Here is a 22,525-nt window from a genome sequence, read left to right as displayed (position 1 = left end):
AGAAAGAAAGAAAGAAAGAGAAAGAAAGAAAGAGAAAGAAAGAAAGAAAGAAAGAAAAGAAAAGAAAAGAAAAGAAAAGATTCCACAGCTCTCAGTCCAGCCCCTTTTCCTCCTTCTCTACCCAGCCGACTACTACTCATCCCTCAAGTCCCAGTACAAAGCTTGCCTCCTCTAGAAGCCATCCCTGGCTCCCCTATGTAGTAACTGGTCCTTCCAAAGTGTTCCTGCAGCTCCCAGTTTATCCCTTCTATGTCTAACTTCCATATCAATATTCTATTCACCCATCTGTTCATCCACTGTTCTGTTCACTACAGGGCATGTTGGCATGTGCCTGTAGTCCCAGCTACTAAGGAGGCTGAGGTGGGAGGATCACTTGAGCCTTGGAGGTCTAGGCTGCAGAGAGCTGTGGTGGTGCTACTGCACTCCAGTCTGGGTGACAGAGTGAGACCCTGTCTCAAAAAAAGAAAAAAAATTCCATAGCCTCTCTGGGGCTGCATGCCAAGCAGGAATGCCAAACTGAAATTACGGAAGAATGCCAGGTATCTAAAAAGCAAAGGTGGTTCCTTTGGTCAGGGATGGAGCAGTACATGCCAGTCCATCTGCAAGTCATTCTGTCTGGGTCCTCTAGCAAGTCAATCCAGTTCAATTCCCAAACACCATGCCAGTCTTGTGTTAGGCTGGTCCCTGCCCTCGGGCATAGGCGGCATATGCTAATATCAACAGTAGTAGGCAGAACAAGAGTGCCTTTTAAAGAAACATAGCGGTCAAGGCTGTTGCAACCAGGGAGGAAAGTGATCAGCCGGGCTGCGGGATTATTAGTAAAGGCTTCGTGAAGGAAGCAGTCCTAGGAAAGACCTCGAAGGAGGTAAGTGGAGATGGAGGACAAGGCACCCAGCTGAGGGGAACAGCTTGAGCAAAGGCATGGAGTCAGGAAAATCGAGGCAGACCCAGGGAATGGGGACACATCTAGGGACTGAGTAGGGAAGTATAACTGAGGTCAAATTGTGGAGGTCCTGGAAGGCCAAAAAGAAGATTCATCCTCCTAAGCCACCACCCAGAGATCCTCGACTTGGAAGCTGGGATATTCCCAGGGAGCCAATAGGGTAGACCCTCAGGAGGCCTTTAGGGAAGTCTGCTCTTCAATTTCTTTTTAAACATGCTCTTCCCTCCTCCGGAAATGCCCTTTCCTCCTTCTCAGCCCAGCTGACTGCTACTCATCCTTCGAGTCCCAACGCAAAGCTCGCCTCCTCTAGAAGCCATCCCTGGCTCCCCTCTGTAGTAACCGGTCCCTCCAAAGTGTTCCCACAGCTCCTGACTTAGTTCTTCTATGTCTAACTTAAATATCAATGTTCTGTGCGTCCATCTGCCTCCCCATTAGTCTGTAAGCCCCTAGAAGTCAGGGCCTCTTATTCTTTTCTATATTCCTACTGTCTTGCACATTGCCAATAAATGTGGAAGGAATGGAGGAGGGGAGGAAAGAAGAAACTGGAAGCACCAGTTCTGACCTGAGGCACCAGAGGCTGTGCTCTGTGGCCTGGCCTGGTATTCATCTGCCTCACATGACCTGGCGCCTCCTGCTTGAACCCTCAGTTTCTGCCTCGCTTTGGGCAGGGACAACACAGCTCCCATTAGCTGCCTCCTGTTGCTAGTGCCTGCCAGCCCCTCATTAGCCCAGATGATCCCCACTCCTGCCCTGAGAGATATGGGCTTGGCAGAGGTCGAGGCCCTTCCTGCCTGGTGAGCCCCTTATGCCAACCCCAGGCAGTTATCCTCAGGCTGCTATTGGACAGAAGCATTTGATCTTCAGAGCTTTGGCCGTGGACACACACTTTACCATCAGTTATGGGGTCAATTCGGGGACCTAATGAGGAGCATCTTACCTGGGAGAAAGTGAGGGATATGACTCAAGCTAGGCATATGAGGAAAGGCTATGATAACCAGGAATAAAGAGAAGTATCCAGGTGGCATACTCTGGTCCAAGGACCAGGTGGCCCCCAGCCTCACTTGGCAGAGGCCAAGCCTCCAGCCTCCCAATTCTTTAGATTTCATTCAGCTCCCTGAGAACGCTCCCCTCAGCCTGCCACAGGAGTGTGCTCTCCGCAGCGCAGAAGGGGTCATGGAGGTGGAGACGGTGAGAGTGACAGAGGAGAAGAAACAGAACATGGAGGCCTGCCTCCCAGGCCACAAACCCATGCCCCGCCACACCTCTGGCTTCCAGACTTCAGCTTTCCCTGGGAACCTGTCCTCCCAGGGAGGCTGAAGACAGGCCCTGGGGCAGTGGTGGGTGGAGATTGGACCTCAGCGCCTAGAGGGAAGTGAAAGGGTTTAAACCCCCCCCAACCCACCCGCCCCCCGCCAACCACCTTCCACTGGGCCAGTCTAGCCAGCTCACCCCAGAGCACTGTAAGCCCAGGCTTGTCTTTGGTGCTCTCTCAGTTTCATCTTCCCTCTTACTCCTCCTTCCCACTCCTTCTGGGAGACACTGGGAGGAGAAGCTAGGGGCCACTGGCACCAGCTGTCTCTGGGGTGTCATTTAATACTGTCCATAATCACCACCTCCTCTCCTGGCTTATTAACTCTTTCCCTCACGGCTACTCTTGTCATCCCTGGATGTCTCTCTAGCTCTGTCTAGCTCACAACACACACACACACACGCACACACACACGCACACACACACACACACACAGTGAATGGGAAGAGGGAAGGGCTAGGAACTAGGCATACTCTGGTTTCTTGCCACTGCAGTTCCTTTCCCACCTGACTTCACCCCCAAAAACTGGTCCCACCACCAGCTGGGAGGCAGGAGCAGGAGAGAGGCTGGTTCAAGGATCTGGAGGAACAGAGGACACTTCTGAACCAGCAGAGCAATCACACAACAGCAAGCTCAGAGAAAGAGAATCCCGGAGGGCGGATTTGAGGATGGACACGGGGAATACAAAATTAGAAACCGTCCAAAGACAGAGATTCCTCCTCCAAATGAAATAGAGTCACCAGAGTCCGAGTGAGGACTAGAACACTCTGATCATGTAAGTGTTTCATACGCTAGATGGGAAAGGGGAATAGAGACCCTTTCCCCTGGCAACTCAAGGAGATTCTGCTTCTGAAAGTGTTTCCTGAACTTCCGGATGCTCTGAAGAAGTAAGGAGCCATATCAGTCACTGTTGAGTCCATTGGCAGGAAATAGACCACAGGCAGGGTGAGGGGCTGGGAGCCTCAGACCTGCCACCTGCCCACTACAGGGTCTTGGGTTTCATGGTTGTAAGATTACAATGACCACACATCCACAGGACACTTCTATCTCGAATACCCAGTGCTTCTGTCAGACAAGGTGCCATGATTCCGAGAAGTGAAAAGGTGGGGAAACCGAAGCGGGAGGATCACTTGAGCCCAGGAGTTGGAAACCATGTTGGGCCACGCAGCAAGATACAGTCTCTGTTTTCTTTTTAGAAAATAAATTTAGGCCGGGTGCAGTGGCTCACGCCTGTAACCCCAGCACTTTGGGAGGCCGAGACGGGCGGATCACGAGGTCAGGAGATTGAGACCATCCTGGCTAACACGGTGAAACCCCGTCTCTACTAAAAATACAAAAATTAGCCGGGCGCGGTGGCGGGCGCCTGTAGTCCCAGCTACTCGGGAGGCTGAGGCAGGAGAATAGTGTAAACCCGGGAGGCGGAGCTTGCAGTGAGCTGAGATCCGGCCACTGCACTCGCGCCGGGGCAAAAAAAATGATTACACATCTAAAAAAAAAAAAAAAAAAAAATTAATTAATTAAAAAAAATAAATTTAAAAAATGAAAAATAAAGAAACAAAGTATGGTCCATTCATGCAATGCCCAGTACGTGTCAGTCCTTCCAGAGCATCTTTTTTTTTTTTTTTGAGACAGTTTTGCTCTGTCGCCCAGGCTGGAGTGCAGTGGCACTGTCTCGGCTCACTGCAACCTCCACCTCTCAGGTTCAAGTGATTCTCCCACCTCAGCCTCCCAAGTAGCTGGGACTACAGGTGCCCATCCCCACGCCCAGCTAATTTTTGTATTTTTAGTAGAGTCGGGGTTTCACCATATCGGCTAGGCTGGTCTGGAACTGACCTTGTGATCTGCCCGCCTCGGCCTCCCAAAGTGTTGGGATTACAGGCCTGAACCACCACACCCGGTCTCATATCATCTATTTTAGCAGCCACTGCAAGGGCTGGGTGACCCTGGTGTAGCCAGGAGTTGGCATATTTGCGCGTGAAGTGGGAGGGTGGAGAAGTGCGGGTCAGGCCTCCGCTGGACACCAGGCCCTATCGCTGCAGCAAAGGCAAAGTCCAGGACAGCCTTCCACCCTTACCTTCCACCAGGCAGGCCAGCCGGCCCTCTGAGAGATAAGGCTCACACTTTGGACTCCACAGCAGCGATGGGACCCCCGCCCCTCCAGCTGGCAGGCGGGCTCCCTGCCTGCTTAGGGGTCTAGGCCGAGGCAGGGGGAGGACGGGAGAGTCGGCCACTGGCCGCGACCAGTAGGAGAGAGGGGTGCCTGCCACAGGTCGTCACCCTCGCCGCCTCCCCCGGCGGCGCCCCGCCCCGCACTCAGTCCTCATTACTGCAGCGCCTCGCGGGGGTCTGGCCCGGAGGCGAGGGCGCGCGGTCCCAGCCCTCCCGCTGGGCCGGCGGGTGTTGAGTTCAGGTGCGACCGAAAAGGGGACAGGAGGGCACTGCCACGGGAGCTGTCCTCGCCAGGGGAGGCGGTGGCTGCGGGAGGGCGGGGGCTGCTCGGTCCCCAGGGTCCCGCCCCTCTGCCCCGAGCGGTGCTGCCCGTAGGGAGGGGCCGGCCCGGTGCCCGCCCTCCTCGCCCGGCCCCGCGCTGCCCGGCTCTGGCGGGCCGCTCGATCCCAGTCCCAGGCCGGGCATCGGGGCTGACTGGCATCGCCTGGGAGCCGACGGCGACGGGGAGCCCCGCGGGCGGGGAGGGCGGCGCAGGGCAGCGGCTGCGGTGACACCTGTGAGCACAGGTGAGCGGCGGGAGGGCTGCGCGGCCGGGGGCGGGGCGGCAGGGACCCGGGTCTGGAAGCCGGGGCGAAGCGGAAGGAAGGCCTGGCCTCCCGAAGGCGGGAGGAGGGGAGCCGGGGGCCGGGCTGAGAAAGGACCCTGGGTAGGGAGCAGTGCGAGGGAGACGGCGCCCTCAGAGGGAGGACTATTGGGAGGCGGCAGGAGGGACAGCGAACGTTTCCTCCTCTGCTCCTAAATCGGAGGAAAGTAAGGGAGGGTTGAGTCGGGACCTCAGGCTCACCTGGTCGGGGCACAAGCACCTGCCTCCTTGAGCCCACCGCCCCTTAGGAGGCCTCTCCTCTTCCAGGCCCTGCCCACTCGAGGGCGGGCCCTCCCTCCAGGTTTAGCCGGGAGGGATGGAGCCCCACATCTGGCCACCAGCTCCATGGTGGTGTTCCCAGAGGCTGGCGAGGACCAAATATACAGCCCGAGAAACTCTTCTTCTATTTGACTGATCCCTAAGGCCAGTGGCCGGAGAGCTGGCCCCACTCACCTCCCTGTCTGTGGCCAGGAGGGTTCGGGTAAGAGACGAGCAAGCCTTTCAGTAAAGGCCAGACAGTAAATATCAGCGACTTTGCAGCCTACACCGTCTGTCCCAACTAGCAAGAAAGCGGCCACAGATTATTAGGAGACCAGCAGAGGAGGCTGGATTCCAACAAAACTATAGTTATGGACTCTGAATTTGAATATCATATAATATTTACTTGTCCCAAAATATTGGTGGGTTTTTTGCAGGGGGGCAGAAGTTGTTTCAACTGTGTAGATATGTAAAGGCTTGCAGGCTGTATAAAAACTGGTGGCAGACTGGGCTGTCTCCAGCCACCCCCACTCCCAGCCCACCCCACCCACCATGGCCTTCCTCCAGCTTTTTCCCAGTCTTTATATGGGGAAGGGGATGGGGTTAGAACCCTCCCACCTGGGTGTATCCAGAAAGCCCGAGACCTGTCTGTGACCCTTGTTCCCATATGAGACCAGTGCAGGAGCTTGTACCCCAAATATGCACACATGTGAGAGAGGAGGTACATCTCCAAGGGGCTTCCTACACAGTATGTACCTGGACCTACCCTACTCCCATCAAGTCATAGATGAGGCAGCCATGTTCCCCCCAACAAGTGACTAAGCCCTTGGCCCTCTCCTCCCCCACTATACCCTCCTGCCCAGGCCCCACACCAGTGTTGGTCTCCCACCTGGTGCCATTTGCTGATTGGGAATGGCCCTTCCATTCCTCTCTTTTCTCTCTTGCAGCCCTAGGGGACCTCTTTCTCCTGGACATTGAAGATATGGCCCTTTGGAGGTGACCCAGCAGAGAAGGGATGAAGGCCTTTGGTCCTCCAAATGAGGGCCCCCTCCAAGGACTCGTGGCCTCCCGCATTGAGACTTATGGGGGTCGGCATCGAGCCTCCGCTCAGAGCACTGCTGGCAGTCTCTATCCCCGAGGAGGCCTGGTGCTGGTGAGTCCAGACAGTGCCCCAAAAGTGACCTGGTGGGGCAGGAGGGAGGACACCCAGGCTGTGGAGCCTCTGTCCCCTTACAGGTTCAGAGGTTGAGCTATTCCTGCCCCTTACCCTACTCTTCTTTCCTGGGTTGCGGGGAAGAGGAGGGCAGTGACAAGGCCAGGCTCCAGGGATGTCACACCCCAGTCCCAGGCAGCTGGGCAGGAGAGGCAGAGCCAGGAGAAGCCAGGCCCATAGAGGAGTGCTGTTAGACAGGTCTCAGACAAAGAGCTGCGGGTAAGGTCATCAAACCCCAGAGCTGGCGCCTCCCAGACACCCGCCTCTGCTTGGCAGGGGTTTGAGGGCTTCCTGAGATCTGCCTCTCCCTGAGTCAGGATGAAGATGAGCAAAGGTTCAGGGTGTCCCTGCTCCTCCAGTGGTGGGTAGGGACAGGAGGGTGCCTGCCTTGGCTCCACCCCTGGTTGGAACTGCCTGGCCCTCCTCCCATCGTGACCAAGGAGAGGGGTGTGGAAGTCAAGTCTGTCCCTCAGCCTGCAGGCTTCCCCTCCACCTTGAGGACAGTTCTGCTTGTGGCTGGGATATCCCCTGCCTCACTGCACGAGAATTTTGCCTGTGGAGATGGGACTTTCCTAGGCTGTGGGTGAGAAGGGAGACTAGGAAGCATGTGGGGTAATTCAGGCCACAGGCAAATGAAGGAATGTGACCAGGCCTGCCCTGGGAGGAGCCGTGTGGTGGCAGTGGCCTCAGCCTTTCACACGGAAGGGCAGCCACTCCCAGCTGGATGGGATGCAGGCTGCACGCCCCCGGGGAGGAGGCTGCACATGTGTGTGCCCTCTCCCCATGTGTGAGGGAGGCTGGTCACAGACAAGGAGAGTTATGAGAGACCAGAATGCTGTGTGCACTATGCCTTGTCCATGCACCCCCCCGTGGTACGGAGAGCAGGAGGCAGCGGGGGCACACACACCAGAGCCCAGGCATGTGTGTGCCTGTGCACCTGCTCGGCAGGAGGCCCCACTTCTGCCCCAGGCCCACTCGGGGAGCCAGGCTGTCATGCCCCTGCCCACTCAGCTTAGCCTTGCTGGCAGCAGCCGCTGTGACTCAGGGCAGGAGCAGCCCACACCAAACTGGTTTGCGGGGAGAAGTGAGCCAGCCCGACTTACCAGGGTGGGGGAACAACATCTAGAGCCAAGACTGCCCCCCTACTACCTCTCTGGGGTTTCTGGGGAAAGGGAGGCACCCCCAGAACTTCCCCTACTCCTCTCCCAGGATCCCAGTCGCCGACGCCTCCAGCAGTATGTCCCCTTTGTCAGGGGGTCTGGCCAGTCCCGAGGCCTGTCACCCATGAGATTGCGAGATCCAGAGCCTGAGAAGAGGCACGGGGGCCATGTGGGGGCTGGCCTGCCTCACTCCCCCAAACTCAAGGTAAGGGGGTCCCTCTCCTCCCATCCCCACGCATGCAGCCCCAATTGTGATGGCTCCACAGATGACCGGCAAGCCCCAGGGGCTGAGACCACAGGTCCAGGAGGCTGTTGCCTGCCAGTCAGACATGGCTCTGTGTAGGGCCCCTCAGGGATATATCTCTCCTTGGTCTATGCATGGCAACCAGGGACTTTGACTTGAGACACTTTGATTAAATGTGGATAAACGATTGATATTGAGCTTTCAGTTTTTGAAAATTACCAAGTCAAATTACCAAGTCGCTGAGAGTCAGGTATGCTCCCTCCATCCTCAGGACCACATCATCCTTTGCCGCCGCTGTGAGCCTCACCCCTCCTCTCGAGCCACATCCAGATGGAGTGAGTGAGGGTCAGGAGTGTCTGTTGCTCACATTACTAGGTGCCAAAGAAACCTGTAAAATGGGCCGGGCGCAGAGGATGACGCCTGTAATCCCAGCACTTTGGGAGGCCGAGATGGGTGGATCACCTGAGGTCAGGAGTTTGAGACCAGCCTGGCCAACATGGGGAAACCCCGTCTCTAGTAAAAATGCAAAAAAAATTAGCTGGGCATCATGGCGGGCACCTGTAATCCCAGCTACTAAAGAGGCTGAGGCAGGAGAATCGCTTGAACCCAGGAAGTGGAAGTTGCAGTGAGCCGAGATTGTGCCACTGTACTCCAGCCTGGGCGACAACAGCGAAACTCTGTCTCAAAAAAAAAAAAAAGAAGAAAAAAGAAACCTGTAAAATGTAAGCCATGCTACCTCATAAAAAAATGCCATTTTATGGGCAAATTGTCAGTGGTGCCTGAGACCACTGGTTCTCTAAGTCTTGTTCTGATTCACTTGAAGTTCCCTCTGAGTGTCTGTTTCTGTCCCTCCCCTACCTCATTCTGATTCAGGAGACCCATGGAAAGCCTCTTTCCTGTCAGTGAGCCTAGATAAGACCCCTCTCCAGGGATCTTTCTGCAGACCAGGGTGCCTCTTCACCCACGTTCCAGCAATGCCTTTTTCCCTGGAATTCCAACTGGGGCTGACCCCTGTCCTCCAGGCCTCCGTGTCCCCACTCATACTCAGTGCTGCCTGCCATCTCCCATTCCAGACACACACACACTTAAACACACATGCACACACACACAGCCCTCCTGGAGCCCTGTGGCTGGGTGCCAAGGATGTGGCCAGAGCTGATGCCCTGCTTGGCTCCCCCAGGAAGTCACCAAGGCCCATGAGCTGGAGGTGAGGCTGCACACTTTCAGCATGTTTGGGATGCCCCGGCTGCCCCCTGAGGACCGGCGGCACTGGGAGATAGGAGAGGGTGGCGACAGCGGCCTGGCCATCGAGAAGTCCTGGAGGGAGCTGGTGCCTGGGCACAAGGTGAGCCTGAAACTCACAAGGTGAGTCCGTCCCCACGGCGTGAATGCACACACAGATTCTGCTCTAGAGGAGGGAAAGGCCTTGGGAAGTGGGGTCATGTGGAAAAAGCATCTGGAAATGCGTTGATCTGGGTTCAGACCCCAGCTCTGCCACTTACTAGTGAGACCTTGGTCAAGACAGTAAAGTTCTCTGGGCCTCAGTTACCACATATGTAAAGTGGGGATAATACCACCTACACATTGGTTTGAGGATTAAAAGTTCATGGTCATGTACAAAGTGCCTAGAACCTATGAAGTGGATCCAGTAGCACTTAGCAGCTGATACATGCCATTCTAATTATCATTCCCCACTGAACCAGCATTCTGCCCACCCCAGGAGATGAGCCGGGAGCTCTGCCACCAACAGGAGGCCCTGTGGGAGCTCCTGACCACCGAGCTGATCTACGTGAGACAGCTCAAGATCATGACCGACGTGAGCCTCCCTCAGCCCCAGCCCTGGCCCCTTCTTCCCTGCATGATCCCCCATCCTCCCAGACTGGAAGACAGGTCACTGGGGGAGGGAGGGACAGGATTTCAGGCCAGTCTGGGATCCAGGAAGATAGGTCAGCAGTACTGAAGTTGATGGGGGGTGGGAGGTGACACTGAAGGGCTGCGCTGGGTCCTGAGACCCTCATCCCCCTCCCTGCAGCTCCTAGCCGCTGGCCTGCTGAACTTGCAGCGAGTGGGACTGCTGACAGAAGTGAGTGGGTGCTCGGGGGGGATCCTGGCACAGCCTGAGCTCTGAGCCTGGGGATGAGGGTGGGCCCTGCAGCCATCCCTGTCTACATTCCCACTGCCCTGTTTTTTGGGATGCCTTGCCCTCCCTACTTCCCTGTTACTGGGGACTCCAAGCAGGCCACAGGCCCCCCATTTCCCAGACTGGCATCCTTGAGATCTTCCAGGCCCACTGCCCCGTTCATCCCTCTTCACCCCTGCCCCTGCTGTCCAAGCTTAGGGTCCTCACCTTTCCTGGGCCAGTGCCACCCCTGGTGACCTGCCAAAGGTGTGCTGCTCAGTTCTGCTCCCTCCTCCAGGTGTCAGCTGAGACCCTGTTTGGAAATGTCCCCAGCCTGATTCGAACCCACCGGAGCTTTTGGGAGGAGGTGCTGGGGCCCACCCTGGAGGAAACTCGGGCCTCGGGCCAGCCCCTGGACCCCATTGGTCTGGAAAGTGGCTTCCTGACGGTGAGGCCTGTGAAGGGCTGTGTCCGGATGGGGCAGGACTGGGAGCCCGCGGGGGTCCTGTGTGTAGGGCATGCCTGCAGTACGCAACTCTCTGTGATTTGAAGGGCCGCAGGACACAGCCCCTACCCCTCATATCACCTCACCTCCTCCCTGCATGCCACAAGTCTGACCTCTGTGCCACAGGTTCCTTGTTCTTCTGGAGGCCCTTGTGAAATGAAAATACAGCTGTCTCAGGGAAGGGTCACACCTCGGCTCCCATCAACTACAAAAGCTGGGTGCAGCCAATGGGGCCTAAGTGAGGGGACCCTTAAGATGACTTGGGCGGGTGTAAAAGGCCACAGGAGGCACCCGGGGCATGGAGAAGAGTGACAGAGAAAGCAAGAGGGCCTAGGGTCTGACTTTCTTCTACAATGTTACCTAGCCAGGAAAATGTGGGCCCTGCAGGGAAAAGTTGCAGTGGGGTAGAGAGGGAGGCGTCCTTCTCCTGGCAGCCTTAGGCACCCCCTCCACAGGAGCAAGGCTTCTGAGCAAACCCTTAGGGGGCCACCCCACCCCCAGGGTGAAATGGGATCTGCAGTGTCCTGAAAACGGTCCAGCTGAATTATTGATGGTGGGAGAGTAAGTTCAGAGCAGCAGGCCCCAGCAGCACTGTGGATGGAGGGAGCTCAGAGAGCTCTAGGTCTGTGTCGGGACCTCAGGCTCCTCCCTGGCATCCAGAGAGAGGCCTAGCCTTGAGAGCATTCCTGGGAGGATCCTGGGAGGCAGGGACTGTCAGGAGCTGGGCTCAGGGCCTCCATGAGACTCTCTTCACCTGCTTCTGGGTCCTGCAGCCAGAGCCTGTATTCATGGTCTTCTCCCCGTGCCTGCTCCCCACCTCCTGTATCTGTCTCTCCAGTTTGGCCAGAGGTTCCACCCCTATGTCCAGTACTGCCTCCGAGTGAAGCAGACCATGGCTTACGCCCGAGAGCAGCAAGAAACTAACCCTCTCTTCCATGCCTTCGTGCAGGTGGGAGAGGGGTGCTGGGGAGGGGGACGGGTGCATCTTAGCCAGCCAGTCTCCAGCTGAGCCTGAGGCTGAGTTCACCACTAGGCAGGGCAGGAGGGAGCAAACCCCTGAGCCCCACCCACCTTCCCTGCAGTGGTGTGAGAAGCACAAGCGCTCCGGGAGGCAGATGCTCTGTGACTTGCTCATCAAGCCCCACCAGCGCATCACCAAGTACCCACTGCTGCTCCATGCTGTTCTCAAGAGGAGCCCCGAGGCACGAGCCCAAGAGGCCCTGAATGCCATGGTAGGTGCCCCGGGGGGGCTAGGACTGGGAGGGCGTCTCTTTCTTAGTGCGTCTGTGACAATGTAGCGCTGTGCTGTGGCTGGCGTTGGTTGGGAGAGGTGCTGAGCCGTCCCTCCTCCCGCACCCCCAACCCCACCTAGATCGAAGCTGTGGAGTCATTCCTGCGACACATCAATGGGCAGGTCCGCCAGGGCGAAGAGCAAGAGAGCTTGGCAGCTGCAGCCCAGCGCATTGGGCCCTACGAAGTGCTGGAGCCACCCAGTGATGAGGTGGAGAAGGTGAGAGGGCAGAGGGAAGGGGCCCAGGAAAAGCAAGGTCCCAGGGATACTGGTGAAGGGGGGCCTGGCGAGGCCAGAACGCCCCGTCCTTGGGTGCCACGAGGGTGTCCATCATTCCTTCCCGGTGGTGACAGTCCAAGGGGTAGAGGTCAGAAGAGTACAAAGCAGGCACTGGGAGGCTTCCTCTAGCCCATGGGGGAAGGACAGAAACAGAAAGGTGTTGGTGGCAGAACCAGGAGCCGCTCTTGGCCAGGAAGTCCAGGCAGCCTGCCGAGCACCCTGACCCCTCCCCTCTGTGTCCCTCAGAACCTGCGTCCATTCTCCACCCTGGACCTGACATCCCCCATGCTGGGGGTTGCCTCTGAGCACACCAGACAGCTGCTGCTGGAGGGACCCGTGCGAGTGAAGGAGGGACGAGAAGGGAAGGTGAGGGTGCTGCGGACAGAGTGGAGGGGACGGGGCATAGTGGGAGAAGGTAAGAGGCAGAAACGCCAGAAGTGGGAGAAGAGGGGTTTTGGGAAAGGATGTGGTTCTGGCTAAGCCCCAGTCATTTGTGTGACCCTGAGCCAGCCACTTTCCCTGCCTGTAAATCGAGAGATGGGACCAAAGTGACGGCCCTGGCCACTCCCGCATTTGGGCTCTGCGTGTGTCCCTGTGTGTCTGAGCACCATGCCTGTGCCTCCTCCTGGACCAGCCCTGCCCCTGGCTCCAGCTGACCCTGTCTCTTTCCCCTACGCCCCCACCCCCAGCTGGACGTGTACCTGTTCCTCTTCTCTGACGTGCTCCTCGTGACCAAGCCCCAACGCAAGGTGGACAAAGCCAAGGTCATCCGCCCCCCTCTCATGCTGGAGAAGGTCGTGTGCCAACCCCTGAGAGACCCTCGTACGTCCTTCCTGCGGGGAGCCTTTTCTTCTCCCTCTTCTTAGCGAGGGGAAGGAGGGGCTGGGATGGAGATCAAATAAAGGCTGGCCTCTTGAAGGTTGTCTCCTCCATCCAGACAGCTTCCTGCTGATCCACCTCACTGAATTCCAGTGTGTCTCCAGCGCCCTCATTGTGCAGTGTCCCAGTCCTACAGACCGTGCCCGGTGGCTGGAGAAGACCCAGCAGGCTCAGGTACGAGAAAGCCAGGGATGGGGAGGCATGGGCAGGGGTCCCCAGAGCTCAGAAATGGGAGCACGGCGGTGGCTCATACCTGTAATCTTAGCACTTTGGGAGGTCGAGGCGGGAGGATCACCTGAGGTCAGGAGTTTGAGACCAGCTGGCCAACATGGTGAAACCCTGTCTCTACTAAAAATACAAAAATTAGCCAGGCATAGTGGTGTGTGCCTGTAGTCCCAATTACTCTGGAGGCTGAGGCAGGAGAATCACTTGAGCCCAGGAAGTGGAGGTTGCAGTGACCTGAGATAGTGCCACTGCACTCCAGCCTAGGTGACAGAGTGAGACCCTGAAGAAAAAAAGAAGGAAGGAAGGAAGGAAGGAGGGAAGGAAGAAAGGAAGGAAGGAAGGAAAGAAAGAAGGAAGGAAGGAAGGAAGGAAGGAAGGAAGGAAGGAAGGAAGGAAGGAAGGAAGGAAGGAAGGAAGGAAGGAAGGAAGATGGGAGCAAAGAGGGGAGGAGGAGAGAGAGGCTGGGGTGGATTCAGGTTCAGACTGGACAATCTGATGTGCCCCAAAGAGGGAGGCAGAGCCTCCACCATCTATCAGAAGATGGAAAAAGCCTTTGGCCAGCTACTGTGCCAGACACTGGGACAGCCCAAGACATGGCATCCCCTGAAGGTTTGTACAGCCCGAAATGATTAACTTCTAGAAGTCATCTTCCATTTGCAGACGTTTACAGGGCACTTGCTGAGTACAGGTGCTAGAGCTAGGTGCTAGGGAATCAGAAAAGAATAAACCACCATTCCTGCCCTCAAGGTATAGGTGCTGTAGCCTAGTTAGAGTAATTAGTATACAAATAATAGAAAGACATTATGTAGAATGAAGCCAGGACAGAGAAGGGAGCAATGCATTGTCTGCTGGGTCTGTTTGGAAGGAACACAGAGGAGCTGATGTCTGAGCACCATTTGGGAGGATACCTAGAAGTATGTCAGGAAGTCAAGGGCGGAAGGGAAGGGCATTCCACATGGAGGAGCAGAAAGTGCAAAGGCCAGAAATGTGAAACAGTTGTGTGTGTTGACAGGACTGCCCCCATTAGTATTGCTACAGTATAAAGTACAAGAGTAGATGCAGCAGGGAGAGGCTGGCGGGTAGGTGCCACCAGGTCATGCCCATCTCTGGATGTCACGATAAGGTATCCTGTAGGTGAGCTTTGTCCTTTGGATGACAGAGGGCCAGTGAAAGGGCCGGGCAGGGGAGTGATGTGAGCAGATAAAAAGCAGGAGGAGTTCAAAAGAAGAGAGATGCAAATGGAGCTGTATTAGGTCTCATAAACTTGGTGGCCTAAAACATATCAGAAGCTTAATCTCTCATAGTTCTGGAGGCCAGAGGTTTCAAATCAAGGTGTGGGCAGAGCTGAGTTTCCTCTGATGGCTCTAGGGGAGAATCCCTCCTTGCCTCTTCCAGCTCCTGGTTGCCCCAGGTGTTCCGTGGCTTGTGGCAACCAAATTCCAGTCTCTTTTTCTGTCTTCCCCTGGCCTTCCTCTCCGTATGTCTGTGTCCAAAATTTCCCCTCCTTTCTCTTACAAAGACATGAGTATTAGATTTCGAGCCCATCCTAAATCCAGGGAGAGCTCATCTTGAGCTCTCAGGATCTCTGCAAATCTGCAAAGACTCTTCTTCGAAATCAGGTCACATTCACAGGTTCCAGAGGGTAGGACACAGATATATCTATCTTTTGGGGGGCCACTATTCTACCCACTACAGGAGTGGAATGGCCAAAGGGGGTGAAGATTTGAGTTGGACTTTTAAGGATGGGAAGACCATGAGCAGAAGAATCAGAGGACCAATTGGACTGGATATATTTCTGGAATAACGGCCATATCTGCCTAAGTCTGGAGCACAGGGTGTGTGAGTGCATCACAAGAGGCCAGATTCTACAGACCCTCAGAGCTGCAGAACCCTGTGGCCTGGATGGGCTTGGGTTGAATAGGGTCGACAAGAGACAGCCCACTGTGAATCCTTTTTTTTTTTTTTTAGACAGAGTCTTACTCTATTGCCCAGGCTAGAGTGCAGTGGCATGATCTCAGCTCACTGCCGCCTCAACTTCCTGGGCTCAGGTGGGTCTCCCACCTTAACCTCCCACATAGCTGGGACTGCAGGTGTGCACCACCACACCTGGCTAATTTTTTGCATTTTTTTGTAGAGACAGGGTCTTGCCATGTTGCCCAGGCTGGTCTTGAACTCCTGAGCTTAAACGATCTGCATGCTCCGGCCTCCCAAAATGCTGAGATGACAGGTGTGAGCCACCGTGCATGACCCTGCCATGCATTCTTGAGCGAGGGTGAAATCAGTGGGTTTCCTCTTGAATTGGGTTTTCAGGAAATCAGGTAGCAGTGTGCTAGGTGGGCTGGAGGAGGGAGAAATTGGTGACAGGAGGTTTATTGTACTAGTTTGGGTGTGAAACATGGAAGGTTTAGTGCCACAGCCTTAGGGAGACATTGTAAAAAAGGACAAAAAACAAAGGAGAAGAAAGGAGCTAAAGAAGAGGGAAGAGGCAGGGGAGCTTTAGGGACACTGTGGTTGAAGTCTATACTGAGTTCAGAAAAATCCATGTGATTTTTCATGTGACCTTGTGAAAGTTATATGACCTCCCTCAACTTCAATTTCTCCAACTGCAAAACAGATATACACAATAACAGTACCTGCTTCCTAGGGAGATTCAAAGCTGTCTTTCAGCTTAGGCACATAACCTGGTGCCAGCACTGGGCACAGGCTCAGGAACTCCAGATACCCAGGGGCAAAGAGCACAATTGGCCTCCTGAAGTTTCAGTTTGGAAGACTGCATTGGCAATGGGACCCCAGAGAGAAATGCAGTCATTAGAAAGGGAAAGGGAAACGCGTTTGTTTAGTTATTGCTTCCTCTGTGAGGTGGCTTTAGGGTAGGAATATTTAAACAGCAGCCCTTTGAAATCGAGGCAGCCAAGATACACCCTAGTGGAGATATCTTAGGGGCTTTGGGAAATGCAGAAAGAAAGACCCGGAATTCAGGTGAAAAATAAGGACAAAAGACACACCCCAAGGAGAGGCAGGTGGGTTTTGTGATGAGAGTGGTCTCCCATCTGCCCTGTCCCCTGCTTCCAGCTACGTTCACAGGCCCCTCTGCGGGGCAGGGGCTTCTCTCCACCACTTCCGCCTAAGCCTAAACACACTTTCCCCTAGGCTGGACTGACTGGCAAGTGAATCATGCTGGTGGTTAATCAGATTTTCTTGGCCAGGCGTCGTGGCTCACCTCCTGTAATCCCAGCACTTTGAGAGGCTGGGGCAGCCAGATGGCTTGAGCCCAGAAGTTTAAGACCCAGCCTATGGCCAACATGGCAAAACCCCATCTCTACAAAAAATACAAAAATTAGCTGGGCGTGGTGGCGTGCGCCTGTAATCCCAGCTACTCGGGAGGCTGAGGTGGGAGGATCGCTTGAACTTGGGAGGTAGAGCCTGTGGTGAGCTATGTTCCCACCGCTGCACTACAACCTAGACAGCGGGGTGAGACCTTGTCTCAAAAAAAAAAAAAAAAAAAAAAAAAAGTTAAATAAAAAATTTTCCTGAAGGCTAGAGGCTCAAGGGGAGCCCAAGGACAAAAGCAGAAGCTAGTGGCATCAGTGTTCCTAAAGCCCCACTTCCCCAGGACAACCAGTGGGGGTGGCAGTGAGTGCCAGGCTGCCTTTTTTCTTTGCCACCTTCAGAACTTTCTCCTCTTTTTTGGTTTTTAGTCGCAGAACAGCAGCCAGACCCTCACCTCCTCCCTTTAGAACCCCCAGGGCTACTAAAAATTACCGGTATTTTACTAAGCAAAACAACTCAGCCCCCTGGTGGCCTCACTCCAGGCTAACAGGAAAGATCTGTAAAGATCTATAACCAAGATACGCACCAAGGCTCCCTGGCCTTCCTTAGCAAAACAAACAAAACCGAAACTTTGGAATTACTTTTCCTGCTATTGTCTTCCACCAAATTCTTAGGGAATCCTCTCTGGAGCCATCAGTCTGTATAAACTGAAGAGGGCAGTAGAGTCTCTGTTGGTCCTTTTCATGGCGCAGTCCCCAGGGGTCAGACTATTGTTTTCTCGCCCTGGCAGAAATGTTGACTTGCAGATTTATTCCTAGCGGGTCTAGCTGTGATGACTCACACTTTCAGAGAAAGTAAGCTTCTCCAGGGAAAAGAGACTGAATCTTGGGGAATGCCCAGGGACTGAGAAGAGGAAAAGGAACAGTGACAGGAACAGAAAGAGCTGTCAGAGATGGCGACCGAGAAATGAAAGCAGGGAGACTGAAGGAGGCAGCCGAAGCTAAGAGCCAGGGTCTGAAGGAGAGGCCGGAGCAGCTGTCAGGGAGTTACTTCACCTCTTGGGGAAATGCAGTGCACGCAGGACAGACAGTCCGCAAGGGGCCAGGCACAAGGCCCAGCACTGTATGGGAACTCCATAAATGTTTGCCATTGTCATCATTAGGAGAAAGGGGTGGTCTTTGGGCCTGGGTAGGGCCTGCTGCTGATTGGGGAAACGCATCCACATCAATTGCCCAGGAAGTCAGTGGGCACCTTTCAAAGCTCGGTTTTAGTCCAGCACTGGGGAGTTCTAGGAGGAGAGTGGGTGAATCTAGGAGCCACCCCAGAGACAGCAGGGAAAGGAGGCATTTCCTCTCCACGGGGACAAAGGAAGGAGAATCCTGCTGGGGGCCCTCCCTTCCTCTTCTCAGTTTTGTAGGGGTGTCACATTCTGGCTCAAGCACCAATTTCCTTTTCCTTTCCCGTCCTCCCCTCTGCCCCCTCTGTGTCTCTCCTCTTATCCAAGCCAAGAAAATCCTCCCAGGGTTGCTGGAGAGGCTTTGGGCTCACCGGGAGGCACCTCAAAGAGGCCCATCCCCATCCCTCCCATTCCCCCGACCCCCCGCCCCGTGCTCATGGCTTCCCCCCGCCCCGGCCTCCAGCCTCTTCCTGGGGTCGGGCACGGGGCAAGTTTAGCAGAGATGCTGGCATTGGACGCCCCTTACAGAAACTCTGCTTCCTTCCAGTTCTTTTCTTTCACATAATATCCCTCCCCTGGCACCCCAAACGCAAACCTGAATTTGGTCCTGTGGGGCAAAAGGGCACCCCAACAGGACAAGCAGGTCGGCCCAGCACCTCCACCCTCCCTTCTCTCACTCCTTCCCTCACTTCACGTGGAGCTGGGAGATGAGGCCTGGGAAAGAAGGAGTCCTGCCCCAGGTCCTAGCCCTGGCAGGTTTCCTGCTCCCAGGCACCCTCCCCTGCTCTGGCCAGCAGACCACATCTTAGGAGACTGCTGTCACCCTTGGGACTAAGTGACTGGAGAGCCAGAAAAAGCAGAATTGGAAATATAAGCCTGATGTCATTTTCCTATCCCCGTTCATCCATTTCATCTCTTGTCCCGACCCAGCTGCCCCCAGCGTTTCTGGAGAGGCTTTGGGAAAGTCTAGGTGCCCAGGAATTGCTGGCTCATATACTTCAAACTGGGGAGATACTGGAAATATTTCACAATTAGTATAGCACGGGCATCAGCCAATCAGAAGGCAGCGTGCACTAGAGGTCCTTTGCTGTGCCAGATGTTCTCCCCCTGGTTGCCAGATCATGGGGGTGGGGGAAGTGGATGAGACCCAGGCAGCAACCATTTCCTTACCAGCACGGAACACTTCAATATTTAACAATGATATGGCCATACCAGCAAGTGCTGACATTAGTGCTGCCCACTGCAGCCACCGGTACCTCCCTTTTGCCAAGGCTTGCCTCCGCCTCCAACCTCAGCTCTACCACCTTCTCTTCCCTCTCCTTCCCCCTCCTTCTCCCCCTCCCCAAGCTAACAACTGACCTTTCATAACTCTTTACCTTTCAAGGCTGTCCTTGAACGTGTTGCATTGACTGAACTAGGACTCAAAGAGCAAGGCCCTGCCCCAGCTCTGCTTCTCCGTACCCGTGGGACCTTGGGCAAGTCACTTCACCTCTCTAGGTCTAGGCTTCTTATCTGTGAAATGGGCTAGGATTCATGTTCTCCACACCACAGGGCAATGGTGTGTATCAAATGACCACCTGTGCAAAGGTGCTTTGAAAATTTTTTCTCAGATGGCGCCATTTCATTCTGATGGTACCTGTATGAGATCGCTGCGGGCGGGGAGGAAGACAGACAATATAATGCGTCCTCTCCTCAGCCTTCTAGGAACTTTCCTCCCTCTGATGGACAGCAGAGACCTCAGCCCAGGACAAAGCCCACCTCTGCCCATGTTCTGCCCTCCTTCTCCTCCCAGCTTCAGGGCAGAGGCCCAGGTGGTAGGAGAGGGACGCTCTTGAAGGAGCAACCAGTACCAATTCAGAACACTTATTCCACCATCACCACCAACCAGGGAGGGCTTCCTGAAGGAGGGGGCAGACCTGATAACGGGTATGCCAATGGGACATGAGAAGCAGGAAGACTGTACAGGTAGGAAAAGGGCCATTCTGTTCACCCCACTCACCCCCAGCACTAGCTCCAGAGTTTGCTGCCAACCAAATCCCGGCACCACCCCACTTTCTTACTGTAAGAAGTACCCCCTTGGGCAGTTACTTAACCTTAGAGTCTCCATGTCTCAGTAGTAAGGTAGGGGTAAAAATATCTGGTTCATGGGGTTTTTGTAAAGATTAAATAAGGTAATGTAGGCCAGGTGCGGTGGCTCACGCCTGTAATCCCAGCACTTTCGGAGGCCAAATGGGGTGGATCACAAGGTCAGGAGTTTGAGACCAGCCCCGCCTCTACCAAAAATACAAAAATTAGCCGGGCATGGTGGCAGGCGCCTGTAATCCCAGATACTCAGGAGGCAGAGGCAGGAGAATCGCCTGAACCCGGGAGGTGGAGGTTGCAGTGAGCCAAGATCATGCCACTGCACTTTAGTCTGGGTGACAGAGTAAGACTCCATCTCAAAAAATAATAAAATAAAATAAAATAAGGTAATATATGTAATGCACTTAGCAGGGTGCCTGGCAAACAACAAGTGCTCAATAAATGAGAGCTCTTAATAATGAAAGTGTCCTGTCCCAGATCACCCTACAGAAACTGAAGGCAGAGGAGTACGTTCAACAGAAGAGGGAGCTCCTGGCCCTCTACCGGGACCAGGACAGGGAGTCCCCCAACACCAGGCCCTCCACGCCTTCCCTGGAGGGCTCTCAGAGCAGCGCAGAGGGGAGGTAAGGCTCACATGGACTACAAGGTCTCCCCGAGTAGGGGGCCACAGACAGGGAGGGGAAGAGGAGGAAGCCATAAGGCTGAGAAATGGCATCACTGTACACTTTTGGTGGAACTGGGAATAGATAGAGGAACACAGGCTATAGGGCAGGGTAGGGAAGGTCGGTATCAGCGGTGTTGGGTCGGGGGTGGGGGGTAGGGCACAGACAGCCTACAGAGTTAGCCAGCCTAGAGGCACACAGGAGCGTCCTGAGAGGAGCAGGTTCGAGAATGAAGGTAGGTGTGGATTTGCAGAACATCAGAGCTGCCAAACCCCCCAGTGTGAGAGGTCCATCTAGGATAGCACCACTGCTTGGCAGCAGCTTAAAGAGAAAAGAAGAATCGATCATTGAGGATAATATCAAGTAAGTTCAGGAACCACTCAGCAAAAACCTGACCACCCACTCGATACAACATCCTGGACCAGGTGCTATGGATAAAACAGTTTAGAGGCAGCCCGCACTCTCTTAGGAGCTTAAAATCTAGCCAGCCAGATGAGAAAAACAATCACAGTGCGATGGAAAGGCGATACCAAAATAAGTTTGGAGGAGGGGCCGTTTCTGGATGTAGTGATCAAGGGAAGCTCCCTGGACTTGAACTTGACCCCTATGCATCTGACTCTGCCGTTAATTGTAGGACTCCTGAGTTCTCGACCATTATCCCCCACCTGGTGGTGACAGAAGACACAGATGAAGATGCTCCCTTTGTGCCAGATGATACCTCAGACTCTGGCTATGGCACTTTGATCCCAGGCACCCCCATGGGCTCCCGCTCCCCGCTGAGCCGTCTACGACAAAGAGCCCTTCGGCGGGACCCTCGCCGGGACCCTCGCCTCACCTTCTCCACCCTGGACCTCCGGGACGTCCCTCTGCGTCCCCAGCCTCCCAACCCCCAAGCTCCTCAACGCCGAAGCGCCCCCGAACTGCCAGAAGGAATCCTAAAAGGAGCCAGTCTTCCCCAGGGAGACCCACCGACCTGGTCTGAGGAAGAAGAGGGGGCCTCCGTGCGAGGGAATGTGGTGGTGGAAACACTGCACAGGGCCCAGCTTCGGGGCCAGCTTCCCTCCTCCCCAGCCCATGCTGACTCTGCTGGGGAAAGCCCCTGGGAGTCCTCAGGGGAGGAGGAAGAAGAGGGGCCTCTGTTCCTGAGAGCTGGCCACACATCCCTGCACCCAATGCGGGCTGAGGACATGCTCAGAGAGATCCGGGAGGAGCTGGCCAGCCAAAGGATTGAGGGTGCCGCGGAGCCCCGGGACGGCAGGCCACGGAAGCTGACTCGGGCCCAGCTGCAGAGGATGCGGGGACCCCACATCATTCATCTGGACACCCCTCTGTCCACATCGTAAGTGCTGGAGGGAAGCTGGCCTGGGAGGGGGCAAACAGGGATGTCTGTATGGGGCGGGGGACGCAGTATAGAAAGAGGGCAGTGCAGGGGCCGGGGCGCAGGCAAGAAGGGCTCTCCGCCCCTCTTCTCCCGACTCTCACCCATGGCCACTGACTGTCGCCTAACACCCCCTCCTGTCTTTTCAGAGAGGTGTGAGGAAGGCAGAGGACCTTCGGCATGCATCTCTCCCAGAGATCTCTCCCCAGTAGTGCTGGTCACCCTCCGGCATCCGTGACTCTACCTCAAGGACCACATTTCCCAAAGGAAGCCTGGCCCAGGCACCCTGCCTCCGGCTCTGAGGACTTTGGGGATCAAGAACTGTAAATTTATGTATCATAGGTGCACCTAAGCCCCACAGAAAGTTGTGCATAAAAATGACTGCCCTGGCTGGGCATGCCTGCCTGTAATCCCAGCACTTTGGGAGGCTGAGGTGGGAGGATCCCTTGAGCCCAGGAGTTCCAGGACAGCCTGGGCAATATAGAGAAACCCTGTCTTTATAAAAAAAAATTTTTTTAAATTACCCAGGTGTGGTGGTGCACCTGTGTCCAGAGGCTGAGGTGGGAGGACCCCATGAGCCCAAGGGTTGGAGGCTGCAGTGAGCGCACTCCAGCTTGGGCAACAGATGAGGGTGGGCGGAACAAGAACCTGCTACTCCTCTGTCAGTTGGCGTGATCGTGGTGGGCTACCTGGCCCTAGTGCAGGGCTTTTCCCATCTC

At 55.2% G+C, this 22,525-nt stretch overlaps 1 protein-coding gene across 3 annotated transcripts; it reads left to right on the top strand.

Annotated features, from left to right (window-relative positions):
• The first annotated feature begins 4,582 nt into the window (after positions 1–4,582).
• PLEKHG6 (pleckstrin homology and RhoGEF domain containing G6) lies at positions 4,583–22,321 on the top strand. Of its 3 annotated transcripts, none has more exons than XM_025402977.1 (16): positions 4,583–4,662; positions 6,270–6,475; positions 7,745–7,900; positions 9,120–9,284; positions 9,660–9,755; positions 9,972–10,022; positions 10,357–10,506; positions 11,402–11,512; positions 11,646–11,795; positions 11,936–12,073; positions 12,380–12,499; positions 12,823–12,955; positions 13,071–13,186; positions 20,244–20,389; positions 21,063–21,767; positions 21,956–22,321. In XM_025402977.1, exons 2-16 carry the CDS (start codon positions 6,338–6,340, stop codon positions 21,963–21,965), a joined length of 2,385 nt encoding a protein of 794 aa, XP_025258762.1. In that variant the 5' UTR covers positions 4,583–4,662; positions 6,270–6,337; the 3' UTR covers positions 21,966–22,321. The 3 variants fall into 3 exon arrangements, with proteins under 3 accessions (XP_025258762.1, XP_025258763.1, XP_025258764.1); XM_025402978.1 differs by lacking the exon at positions 4,583–4,662 and adding an exon at positions 5,070–5,231; XM_025402979.1 differs by lacking the exons at positions 4,583–4,662; positions 6,270–6,475 and adding an exon at positions 6,763–7,301.
• Positions 22,322–22,525: the final 204 nt, after the last annotated feature.

The sequence above is a fragment of the Theropithecus gelada genome, chromosome 11 (genome assembly GCF_003255815.1).
Source record: "Theropithecus gelada isolate Dixy chromosome 11, Tgel_1.0, whole genome shotgun sequence".
Classification (NCBI taxonomy): Eukaryota; Metazoa; Chordata; class Mammalia; order Primates; family Cercopithecidae; genus Theropithecus; species Theropithecus gelada.
Note: the sequence above shows the minus strand (reverse complement) of the source record. Positions and strands in the feature narration are given on the sequence as shown.

Coding starts and splice junctions, on each gene's coding strand:
- PLEKHG6 (XM_025402977.1), top strand. CDS start 6,338: ATGAAGGCCTTTGGTCCTCCAAATGAGGGCCCCCTCCAAGGACTCGTG. Junction 12,074..12,379: donor CCAGTGATGAGGTGGAGAAG/GTGAGAGGGCAG, acceptor TGTGTCCCTCAG/AACCTGCGTCCATTCTCCAC. Junction 20,390..21,062: donor CAGAGCAGCGCAGAGGGGAG/GTAAGGCTCACA, acceptor CGTTAATTGTAG/GACTCCTGAGTTCTCGACCA.